The sequence below is a fragment of the Lates calcarifer genome, unplaced genomic scaffold, assembly GCF_001640805.2.
Source record: "Lates calcarifer isolate ASB-BC8 unplaced genomic scaffold, TLL_Latcal_v3 _unitig_1631_quiver_445, whole genome shotgun sequence".
In the NCBI taxonomy this organism is placed as follows: domain Eukaryota; kingdom Metazoa; phylum Chordata; class Actinopteri; family Centropomidae; genus Lates; species Lates calcarifer.
In genome coordinates, this window is record NW_026115660.1 from 19,201 (window position 1) to 31,529 (window position 12,329).

The 12,329-nt window shown below is 45.6% G+C and overlaps 1 protein-coding gene across 1 annotated transcript in view; it reads right to left on the minus strand.

Annotated features, from left to right (window-relative positions):
- LOC108889745 (dedicator of cytokinesis protein 3-like) overlaps nucleotides 1-12,329 on the minus strand; it is a 144,103-nt gene that overhangs the window by 5,235 nt on the left and 126,539 nt on the right. The window contains 32 exon segments of the mRNA XM_051067373.1: nucleotides 396-481; nucleotides 1,392-1,511; nucleotides 1,641-1,728; nucleotides 1,811-1,929; nucleotides 2,036-2,117; nucleotides 2,303-2,447; nucleotides 2,989-3,098; nucleotides 3,226-3,309; nucleotides 3,311-3,343; nucleotides 3,733-3,816; nucleotides 3,985-4,131; nucleotides 4,133-4,165; nucleotides 4,872-4,958; nucleotides 5,050-5,216; nucleotides 5,334-5,475; nucleotides 5,652-5,756; nucleotides 6,001-6,087; nucleotides 6,293-6,441; nucleotides 6,528-6,621; nucleotides 6,727-6,787; nucleotides 6,926-7,021; nucleotides 7,400-7,426; nucleotides 7,556-7,641; nucleotides 7,772-7,920; nucleotides 8,058-8,116; nucleotides 8,284-8,384; nucleotides 9,367-9,442; nucleotides 9,534-9,628; nucleotides 9,876-9,974; nucleotides 10,823-10,969; nucleotides 11,127-11,254; nucleotides 11,711-11,903. Coding sequence (XP_050923330.1) covers nucleotides 396-481; nucleotides 1,392-1,511; nucleotides 1,641-1,728; nucleotides 1,811-1,929; nucleotides 2,036-2,117; nucleotides 2,303-2,447; nucleotides 2,989-3,098; nucleotides 3,226-3,309; nucleotides 3,311-3,343; nucleotides 3,733-3,816; nucleotides 3,985-4,131; nucleotides 4,133-4,165; nucleotides 4,872-4,958; nucleotides 5,050-5,216; nucleotides 5,334-5,475; nucleotides 5,652-5,756; nucleotides 6,001-6,087; nucleotides 6,293-6,441; nucleotides 6,528-6,621; nucleotides 6,727-6,787; nucleotides 6,926-7,021; nucleotides 7,400-7,426; nucleotides 7,556-7,641; nucleotides 7,772-7,920; nucleotides 8,058-8,116; nucleotides 8,284-8,384; nucleotides 9,367-9,442; nucleotides 9,534-9,628; nucleotides 9,876-9,974; nucleotides 10,823-10,969; nucleotides 11,127-11,254; nucleotides 11,711-11,903 — 3,279 coding nt within the window.

The window sequence follows — 12,329 nt, forward strand, 5'->3', positions numbered from 1 at the left end:
AAAAGGAGAAGAGTGTATCAATGGGGAAACTTCCTTTGCTGATTCCTGTATTGATCTTTAATCTCAGCACTTCCTTCCTGTTTGGTGCTGACACACAGTGCTCTCACAGCTCACAGAGTCAGCTGGGAATGATTCTTTCTCTGGGGGTTTATCCTCCTGTTGTAAATGCTCTGTCACATCTCTTCTGTTATTTTTGTGTAAATGATTAATGAGTCATCAAAACACTCAGTGAGCCTGTACAATAATCTACCTTAACCTTAACACAAACAAATAAAAATGCACCCAGTTGCTGATGTGCTTTTCCTGGGGGAGTGCAGACAGACAGACAGACAGACAGACAGACAGACAAGCATCCAGACCAACAGCAGGAGTGAGGAAGAGGAGGAGGAGGGTACCTTTCTTAAGGAGCGCGCGGGGAGAGCTGGAGGGAGGTCGCTGACCTGGTGGTGGAAAGCATCAAAGTGCATCGACAGGTGTTGGCCTACAGGGGGGGACACAGCAGGACTGACTGAGAGAGATACACACTCACACACCTCAGACCAGAGAAGAAGAGGAGGAGGAGGAGGTGGGACAGAGAGGAGGAGAAAGAGAGAGAAGTAGAAGTGTGCAGCAGGAGGTTGGAGCAGAGAGGAGGTGGAGGAGCGTGTGAGGGAGAGGAGGTGTTTGAAGTGATAAATAATGATCCTGCAGATTTTCTATGATCGATTCAATAAATAACTTTCAACAGTTCTGAGACATCCACCTCTGAACCTTTTGACACCACCCAGTGTAGATTATGTGTGTGAATAGAATTCAATCATTTGTGGTGCTGAGTTGTTCAGAAGATACAGAATAACTGTTAGTGGATGGAGTTTCTTGTTTTTCCTTCAGAAATGTAAATGTCCAGGGTTTGGTTGTTTCAGGGAAGCTCAGCCCGCGCTGCCTCCCCATCACTCAAACACTGCTGAGGATTATCCACAGACGTCAGTGTGAACAGGTTTCACTGGAAACATTTCCTCAGTAGAAATACAGTTCAAATGTAGGAGAGTCACTGGGATTAAACCTGTAACAGCTGTAAAGCAGGTTCAGGTCAGAGGAGACAATATCCCACACCACACACACTCTGACATACAAACACAGACAACTACACCTCTGAGGGAGCTGGACAAAGGCTGGACCACACACACACACACACACACACACACCACACACACACACACACACACACACACACACACCTGTTTATATGCAGTACTGTCAGAAGAAACATTTTCCACACAGACCAAAGAAAATCAACATCCACAAGAGCAAGCAAAAGAACAAGACACACACACACACACACACATGCACACATGCACACATGCACACACACACACACACATGCACACACACACTTAGCAGTTGTGTCATACCATGAGGCAGGTTGCGTGGGGGAACAGGAGGCGCCATGACACTGCCAACGTGGGCAGAGAGGAAGGGGAGGGCTTCTCTGGTACCACTGTCCAAACTCCAACTACTGGGGGTGGTGAGGACTGGAGGGGAGGAAAGGAGGAGAGGAGGGGGGGAGAAAAGAAAGGGAAAGAGGGGGAGGAGTGGAGAAGATAAATGGACTGTTTTTCTATCATCCTGCAGACTGGGTGTGTCTGTGTGAGCTCTCCTACCTTTCTCAGCCACAGAGAGGTTTGGGTCACTGCAGGGTTTACACGGACCAATCACCTGATGGAACAGCGCTCGCTGGAAGTTCGCAGGCTGAAGAGACAGAGACAGAAAAATGTCAGACACTCAGCCTCCATCAAGACGTGGGTGTTTGTCTCGGTGTGTCGCTACGTACCTGTCCGTTCTCGGTGATGTTGGTGTACATGGCGCTGCTCGGCCTCTCTCTGTGCGGCGGCAGCAGCATCAGCATCTCTCTGTTGTGTCTGTATTTGTCTGGCAGAGACGGAGAGCCGACTGCAGAGACACACAGGGACAATTTAACACAAGAAAAACACACACACACACACACGTCTGAGAGGAGCTGATGGATGGATGTTACAGTGGGTGTATTCTGTCTCACCTCTGATGGTTGAGGGGGCGGAGTTTATCATCTGAGAGGGCGCTGAGTGGGTGGAGCTAAGACTGGAGGAGGAGGGGCTTGCCTGGAAACAGAAAACACAACTCACACAAAAGTTTGCAGTGTTTATTATTGATGATATACAGCAGGTTACACCTCTATTCTCCTTAAAACTACCACACATCTTTGTTTTAATTCCATAAAACACAAAATCTTAACAACAAAGTCGATGAATTCCTGCAGTCATTTTCCTGGGCTGGATCCACTGACCTGCATGCGGTAGAAGTCCTCGGGGTGCTCCACCACCATGCCGTCAGCCAGGATCAGCAGGTTACCGACGTTCCCCATCTCACTGGAGTTGTGAGAGGAGAGAGAGGAGGAGGAGTTGCGCACTGGAGTCAAAACAGCTATGGGACTGGGTGGAGGGAACGAAGGAGGGATGGTGGAGAACCGAGGAGAGGGGTAGAAGTTGCAGGTAAAGGAGGAGGAGGAGAGGAAGGGGGGAGGAAAACAGGGGCCATGCAGAGTACATCCAAACACCGAGAGGAGGAGGCCAAATAACAACCACAACATGCAGGAAGTGAATGAAGTTGGTAGGAATGTGAGTGATGCAGCAAAGACCATGCAAGAAATGACACAGGATGGTATGATGGGAAGAGAGAGAGAGAGAGAGAGAGAGGGGGAGAGAATGGTAGAAATTGAGACAGCGTGACGTGTGCAGCAGACAGAGCAGGATTCAGTGAGAGCAGCAGGAAAAGCTTCTCATGTAAAATTAGCAAAGATCATTAATGAGACAGATGGACTCAGTGAAGAGACGAGACGCCACTGAGAAAAGGTGTGTGTTGACTTTAAAGTGTGATGAGGGTGTGTGAGTATGAACAGATGAGTGTGTCGTTCAATGAGGACAAAGCAGAACATTTGTGAACGTGTGTGTGTGTGTGTGTGTGTGTGCTGACCTGTGCCGGTGCATGAGTTTGAAGCTCTCGGGGCTCATTGGGCTGTGAGAGGCCAGGATCCCTCTGGGTGTGTTGGCTCCGGATCCAGCTTTGTCTAAACCAGGCAGACCCTGTAACGACACTGTAGAAACACTGCTCTGACTACTCACACTGCCCCCTGATACATGTGTGTTTGAGTTTCACTGGTTTAAACCTAACAGTGAGAAGCTGCTGGTGCGACAGTTCCTCTGCACTCACGTGACAGAGGCTGCTCCTCATCATCTGGAACTGATCGATCAGCTTTTTGTGCAGGGGGCGCATTTCTGGGTGCACCAGCTTCTCAGTGCACTGCCAGGCCGACTCCGAGGATGTGAACCTGTGGGAAACGGACGGAGCGTCACTGAAAACATTTTTAATGTGTGAAGAGAGTGGAGATATTCTCAGTCCTCACAGCTTTTATCCTGTTTATCCTGTTTCCTGTTCATCAGGTCAAAGTGTTTACTACTTACTGCTGTTGTTTCTGTGGGGATAAAACATCAGAACTTTACTGCCTCTCCCTCATAATGCTGCTGTGTTACTCATTTTACTCTGAACTGAGATCCTCTGTGACGAAAACTCCTTCAATGGACTTTAAAATGGACACTTAACATGAGGACAGTTAGGACATTCAGTTCAGTCGGTTGAACCACTGCATCAGTAAGTTAAAGTTAAACGCCTTCAGCTGAAGCTCTGCATGTGTGAGCTCATAGTTAGATGATGTCTCACCTGCTCCTGCATCAGGTCTTTGAGCTGTGTGATCTTCTCTGTGTCCTCAGGGTGGCTGGTGATGTACTCTTTATCAAAGAAAGCCTGCACACAAACACAAACACAGAAGCTTCACAACTTCACAACAACATCATCATCAAATTACCACACATCTCACTGTGCTTACAAAAGTCCTGCAGGTTTAACACAGGAGTGAGACTAGTACTGTTACTAATTCATATTCAACATCTTAATTAAGACTTTTAATCCGACCTCTTGGTATCTGGCGATGCCTCCGTTGACAGCAGCGTCGATGACTCCGTTCAGGGTCATGCTGAGCAGGTTGATGTTGCCGTGCAGCTGTTTGTGTTGGTACTGGCTGATCAGAGTCCGCAGCTCCTGGTTCTTATTCTCCACCACAGGAGATGGCGTTTTCCAACGGACTCACCTCCACCTGAGGAGAGGTGCATTCAAGGTTCACAGCAGAGTTTATTTTCATTCTCTCATACGACAAGAACAGAGGATAACACACAATAATTTAAAAATAAGAAATACAGAAGTCTGATTTTTCTACCTTCACTGTTGCTGACTCATTCTTGCAGATAACCTGTATGTGGCACTTTTTCCTGCCTCTCTAACCACACACTTCTGCTTCTCTAAACAAACCACTGTTGCTGCGGACGCTGACGTTGAGGACTGAAAATTAGAAGGTGTGGTGGGTTTGTTTTTTAAAACACACTGATTACTGAGTTCACAGGTTAATTTTGATGTGATGACTGGTCCATGAAAATATATCATTCAAGTCCACATCTATCCTATTTATAGTTTTTTGTGTTGTGTTTAGTATCTGGTCACTGTGACCTTGCTTTGTTTCATTATTTATCAAATCTGTGATTATTATCACATGAGTCACTGTGGGATATGAGCTGACCTTTAAACAGGACATGTGGAAGCACGGCTTTCCTGAGTCTTTCTGCTCACACCTGTTTTCTACGTAATTTCCTTTTATCTCGCGCGTGGCTCATTGGCTCCCTGTGTATTTATTCCTATTTCTATTAGAGGAGAACATTTCTGCAGTTTGGCAGGAGAGAGTGGGAAATCTGCCATGAAAGAGAAAATGCTACACATCTACATTCAAATATATGGACCACGTCACTCACCAGCTCTCTCTTCTCCACCTCAAACCAGCGTGAAATCCCAGGCAGAGGGTGAGTGAGGATCAGGGTGGTCCTCTCTATCCAAAGACTCTGAAACACACAGCACGCAGTAAAACAGACGGTCCTGACCACGATTAGAAAAATGACAGAGAAGCTGCAACAAACAAATAAGAAAAAGCACCTTGAACTCATTATCTCGGTCTTTGGGGCCTTTGTGGAAGGGCCGGTCATAACGGAAACGGCGAACGTTGTTGACCCGGTAGAAGCTCTTGATGCGGTCTGGTACTCTGTCCATCTGGAGCACGCTGACGCTGTCTGGTACCGGTGTTACTGCGTAGATCTGCAGGTCTGAACCCGGGAGGTCAGGGAGCTAACTGAACAGATGAGTGTTCCCTTTATGAGCCTAAAAACAAATCTTATTCTAACACCTGTTATAGATCATTTGTTTCTGTTGCTGGAGGATACACTGTGCATCACACTGCAGAATGGCCTCGTCTGGCTGATTGGGGTGCTGCATCGCAATGGCTTGTGGGAATTCTCCCAGCATCCTTTGCTGGAAGGCCTCCAACCTTTCGTAGTCATGGCCACGACAGACAAACTCTTTGTTCTGGAGTGGAGAAAAGAAAAAGGTGAAGTCCTCCTCATGCTGTTAGTCAGAATATTCACACGGAAGTGAGTGGGCAGTTAACTTTCAGAAAACAATGCTTAACACAAACACGTGGTTTACACGTGTTAAGATCATTTTCCTTTTGACCTTTATCTGTTGGACAGTGTTGAACTCACTCTGAGGAAAAAGGGAAACTTCCTGCCGTAGAATCCCACCCTGAAGAACTCTGGCTCCAGACGCTGCTGCTCCATAATGTTGTCATAATATGCTGCCTCCATTTTCTACACACACACACACACACACAGTGGGAAGATGAGGAGGAGGAAGAGGAAGAGTCATATTTATTATGCATAGTATGTGCACACACAAAGGTGTTTGATCTTATCAGGATGTTTTTTGGGGTTTAGAGATGATCAACTGAGAAACTTCACAGTGTTAATATGATTGTATATGATTTGTGACAGAAAGAGTTCAGGTAATCTTTTTTGTGTAGGTGTCATGCATGTGTCAGGTGTTTTAGCTCACCCGTATCCAGCTGAGGCTCTGGTAGTCATAGAGAGATTCATACTGGAAGGCCAACTCCCTGCAAAGGGGTATACCATACTCCCAACACTGCAGCACACACACACACACACATTTCTGTCAAACCACTGATCTAAATCATCACAGGTTGGATTAAACTGAAGATAACAGCAGTGTTTCTGCAGCTGTAACGACAGCAGCAGAGCAGCAGAAACACAAAATGGATGACTGTGGAAAGTGCACTTTCTGTGTATGTGTATGTGCATTGATTGTGTGTGTGTGTGAGACCCCTCACCTTGCCCTTGTTGAAGTAGTGGATGACCTTGCGGCAGAGCCCCTCCTTGCGATGCCACTCAGTCTGAGCAGGATAGTGCAGGAACTCCTTCAGAGGCCGCTCGTCCCAGTGCAGCAGCTCCCAGTACAGCAGCAGAGTGAACGCAGCCTCTGTGGACGACGACAACAGTTACAGGCGTTTAACACAGTGTGTATGAGCGTGTGTGTGCCTGTGTGGTCTTTGCTGTGGGCTGTACCTGTGTAGTTCTCAGCCTGAAGATGCATGTCACACAGTTTGTGGATGTAGCGGATGTACATCTCCTCCTTGTTGATCTCGGACTTGTAGAAGTTCTGAAAGATACAAAACAGAAACGTTATCTCTGTGTAGCTGATGTCGTCCACCAAGTAAATAGTAGTAGAACTGAGTAAAACATCAACATGACACAGATTTCTTACCAGGAGGTTGACAGTGCAGCCGATCTTCTTGTTCTCTGTCTCATCTCCCTTCATACAGTCCCTGAAGACAAATCATCAAACGACAGCTTTAAACTTTAGTCCTCCAAAAAGCTGAAACACGTTCATCACTGTGTTGTATTCATTAACAAAAACAACGTGTGTGTGTGCAGTAAATGAGGAGAAGCATCGTGTGTGTTACCGGTAGTCCAGCAGCCGCTCCATCAGCCGCGTGACTGACGTAACGAAGGAAATCCCCGTCTCCCTCCACGTCTCCTGCTCGATCTTCTCCAGCAGACTTCAGAGGTAACAGAGTAAAATTAGACTTTTACAAACATGATAACTGAATGTAAAACCAGGTCTATGTAACCAGGACAGACTTCTGTTTTCATGGCCAGATAACGTCAAACACATGTTCCGTCAGACAGCAGGAAAATAATGAGGCTCAAGTAAAACGTTAGTCGATCAGGCTCAAACAGTAATAGAGTTCAACTTTGTTTTATCTGGACTCTGCTAAAAATATCCTCTTGACAAAAAAAACTTGGTTTCAGCACCAGTTTTTTAAAAATCAAATTTTCAGTTTCAGTTTTGTCAGAATCGAGGATCTCCCTGAAATAATCACCAGCTGATTTCTAAAAAGGCAAATATCCCGTCTGCCTGTGTGTAGGTGTCATACCTGGGGTAGGGCCCAAACAGCTGGGTTCTAGTCCCGCAGCACAAAGCAAACACACAGGAGCAGTGTTAGAGCAGAAGAGCAGAGTTAATGTGTGTTAATGTGGAGTTCAGACAGAGATCAGAGGCAGACACAGGGAGAGAGACGTCTGTTCCTTACAGCAAACCAAAGAGCTCCCTGTAGTTCTCGTCACCTTTCCCTTCAGAAACCAAACTGTCCAGCTTATCGATCAGCTCAGCCTCCACCTGCACACACACACACACACACACACACAGCAGGAAAACAGTCACAGCCTGGCTTCCTGTGTGAAGTCACTCTGGTGTTACAGGTGATCAGGTGAAGGATGCGTCTGTAAATGTGCGTGTGTGTTTTCACCTGTTTGAAGTTTCCGTTCTTGCGCTGCTCCCAGTCCATCATGTCATGGAAGATGGGGATCATGATGTTTCGTACCTCCACCTGAGGGACCAGCGTCACTCCCAGGAACGGGCCGATCATACCGGGGATGAAATGGATCTTATTCTCACCTACAGCCAGAGCACATGGATCAACCATAAATCAAATCTGTGAGAAGTTTAATAACATCAGGAGAGATATAGAACTGAGGCACATGTGAGGTCATCTGTTTTGTTGAGCAGAGATGTTAGAGTTAATGTGAACTTACCCAGGTTCTGCCACATACTGAACAGTTCATAGGTCATCATCACTCTCATGTCACCGTACCTGCAGAGAAACAAACACAAAGTAAGAAATCCAAACCCCAAACCACTGACAATCATGTATTTCATATCAAGGCTAAAACAAGGAGGCGAGACAGAGACGAGGTCTGGACTGAGCTACACAAGGAGGGAACAGGTCTGTGTGTGTGTGGTTCCCTGGTGTGTCCTTACTTGTCTAAGACCTTCTTCCTCTTCGCAGGACTCAGGTTCTCCAACTGTAAACTGGGCTGGTTGATGTACAGCACCGCCAGACTGAAGTAGGAGTTCCACACCTGCCAACACACACACACACACACACACACACACACACACACACACACAGCTAAATTTTCTTTCCTTACACACTGACCTCTGCTCACAGAGAGTAAATATTAAACAAACATTAGCGTTTCTCTCTGATGATTCATTGTTTTACTTCCTGTGGAAAACTGAGCCCCTCACATCACATTTCTCTCAATCTTACACAATCGGCCGGCTCACTTTTTGGAAAGTTGACACTTCCTGGAACCTTCTGTTGCTGTGTGGCTGCCAGCAGCCTGTGGTCTGCAGTCTAAAGGTTCAATAGCTTTAGTCTCAGTAATTCCTCTGCTATTAGCTGAATGCTATGTGCTTCAGGGTCAGGATATGTCTGAGGTTTCTGTCACTTAAAGTAAAAAAAGAGCAGTGATGTGAAAGACATATTCAATGCTTCATTCACGGTGAAAGTGAAGCATGTTGAAGCACCAAAAGTAGATTAAAAACATCCTTTACACACACTGCTGGTGATTTGATTCACATCACAGTTACCATTTGGATTGTGGGTATTTGCATAAACAAAACATAATCCCAGGAGAAGTACAATTCACTGCTGCACACCTATATAGAAAGTATATCTTTGACCCTTTTATAAAATTCACTTCCTGTTTATGAGAGTCAACAAAATACCAAGCAGAGGAATGCACCGACACCTGAGACAACTGACAAAGAAAAGGAAAAACAGATGGAGACACAAATGTTTTACACATATGTAAATGTAAATCCGAGAGATCACTGTAAACGCCTCCAGGTTACTGTCAGCCGGGAAAAACCCCACAGGCTCTTAGAGTATTTCATTCAAGCACTGACACTTTCACTAGTGACTGTGGTAGTTTCCCTTTAGATCAAGGTGCATCGCAGCAGACAACCTCTCACCAAACCTCAGGACATGTTATCTCTGTTAGGTCCATTGGTTAAAGCTGAGACATGTGCGACTGTGTCACAGTTAAAAACACTTACTTTAAAATCAAATTCTGCCTCGGTGAAGTTCTTGTGCAGAGCAGGAGACAGGTACTGAGCTGTGGTCAGGATGATGCTGCAGAGAGGAAACACACAATCAGTGATACATGATACATGCAGACGCTGGTAGACATGCATCTGTGTAGGAGGTCATTTTGATGTCTTACTTGCTGGTGAGGAGTCTCATGACGTTCCAGTCGCGGGGGAAAATACTGAGCTTCATCAGATTTCTGAACACACACAGAATCTTCAACAAGAACTCCTGAGGACAGAGGTGGAGAGGAGGTGGTGGTCTGTGAACTACAGCACTGTACACTCACCAGTGCAGCACCAGACCTTTCTTTACATCACAATGCATCAGAGAAGAAAAACTCCACTTTAACAGGAAGAAACCTCAGACAGAGTGGGAGGCAGGAGATGACCATATCTCAAAGCACTAATTAAGTTAGGAATCCAAACTGCACCCAGACCAGGAATTTAAATCAGTCATCAGTTTCCTGTTCATTTACCTTGAGCTCCTCCTTGCTCTGAAAGTTTTCCATCAGGTGTTGGAAGTGGATGTCTGTCATCTGCCGGAGGAGGGACAGCAGACAGGACACGTACTCTCCCTGCCAGAGGAACCAGGGAGAGACATGTGAGCCAATCACATGGAGGCAGATCGCAGCAACAGTCAGTGAACAGACAAAATGAGGTCTTACACATACCATCATCCAACATGAGCAGAAAACTGACCTACTCATAACTGTATACTATCTACTGTTCAACTATAAATGTTTAACACCTCACAAAATATGTAGAGGTAAAAAACACATGAAATAAATCTAGGACAAAGATCGAGCTGGAACTGAATCTTTACATCTGCTTCTTTATGCACTGTTGGATAAAAAGCAGTGAAATCTACATGAGGAACAGTGGAAGTCATGTAAAACAATCAGTCTCTAAAATGTATGGAATTTAAATAGAAAACTGTGCGACTATACCAAGAGAGAGAAGTATATCTGACACCTCCACAGTTCAACTAAGATACACTCTCCAGAAACACATGTAACAAAGACTGGATGCAAAACGTGACTTTAATAAGATTCATGACGGCATGCAAGGCAGCATGCACAAAGAGAAGAGGATGAAGACTGAGAAATGACTAATGAGAGAGATAAGGACAGATGTGAGCAGATGTGATGGGTCAGTGACAGGAAGGATGAATGGACAGATTAGGAGAGGGCAACAGTCACATGTTCAGTTTCACTGCTGATCACGTACTGTCGTTTGTTTCTTTTATTTTGGGTCTCACACTATTTAATTGTTGTCACGAAGATGTGAGAACAGTCACCGATGATTTTCTGATCATATAAACATTAAAACATTGCCCTGCCCTGAGGTGGATAAACAGGTGGATGCAGGATGGATGAGGGTAGTGGGAGGTGGAGTAGTAGTAGTCGTATTGTTAGTTACTAACAGTGATCTCCGCGGTGCACTGCGGACAGCGTTGACCCCTTACCGCCTCCTGCGATTGGCTCTTGCTCATGATTGACAGCAGGGTCTGCAGGAGGACGTCCAACAGAGACTCCACCATCATCTCCACCTCCTCCTGCACGGACGTGTCCTGGAGGAGGAGGAGACGGAGAAACGGAGGTGAAGGGAATTGTGTGGAAAAGGGGAAAGAAGAGAGAAAAAATGGGAAGAAGGAATGAAGAAAAGAGAAGTAAAACAGAGAACTGTGTCTGTGTGTGTGTGTGTGTGTGTGTGTGTGTGTGTGTTACCAGTGAGCTGGTCTTGATAATAGAGAATATCGAGCTGAGGATTCCAGAGCAGATGAGCAGCTCTTTCTGCTGCCTCAGGTGGAGATGGATGTGATGCAGGACCACAGGGAGCAGGATCCTTCGAGACTCTGAGGGCACAAACACACACACACACACACACACACACACACACATTCATTTGCATATCATTTTAGTGCTCATTATGAACACACTCTCTGTGGCTGAAAACATGACAGAGACATTTATCATTTCAGTGCTGTAGAGCTGATTATATTTTGACAGCCTGTTTAATACCTCCAGCATTTGTTCAGAGGAAGAAAGACTGAGGTTTTAAAAACATTGTTAAGTGTTACTAATAACAAAGGTACTAAACAGAAAGACTGAGCATGATAATCATGACGTTATCTCCCCTGGTTTCTTGGATGAAGCAGTTTGGATGAAGATGAAAAATGTCGTTTTGCATTCAGGGTCCATTTGCAGAGATATCTGACTCACTCATTCACTCTCCTTTCATGTCACAGAGAATGATGAGTCAGAGAACAACAGTAAGATGTTAGGGATATTGTTTTTGCTAAAGCCTGTACCTGGGAAAGAGAAGAGCCTGCTGTCCACAGTCCGGGCTATGGACTGCAGTTTGACCACATCCATGGACTGTCCTATGTGCACTGTGGACGGCATGCTGCCCAGCGTGCCGCGCACAAACTCTGCCACTTCTTGCACCGTAAACATCTGCAGCAGCTCATCAAAGATGGCTGGGAACGAGTTGAGCAGAGCGGCCTGAGGAAGAGGAGGGAGAGAGGAGGGTGAGAGAAAACAGAGGAGATGTTAAAGAGAAAGAGAGAGGGAGACTGGGCTGCATTGTTAGACATGTTAGCTTCTGTGTTTGCAGTAGAGAGAAATGTGGCCATGACCTCACTCTGTAATACGACAGAGCTGAGTCACAGTGAAGAGATGAATTCAAAAACATTTTCACTTCATAATCGGTTCTGTTGTAAAATTACTTGAGATCATTCTGCATGACAGACACAGGAGAGCCAACGAGGAGAAGCTCATTCAGTGGATTCAGTCATTAGTAGATATGAAATCACAGCAAGACTAAAGATTAAAAAGGAAAGAGTGAGAGAACGACTAAAGAAGAAAGCAGAACGGGTTAAGAAGGAAAAGCAACAAAACTGGTGAGGAAAAGTGAGAGATTAATCCACA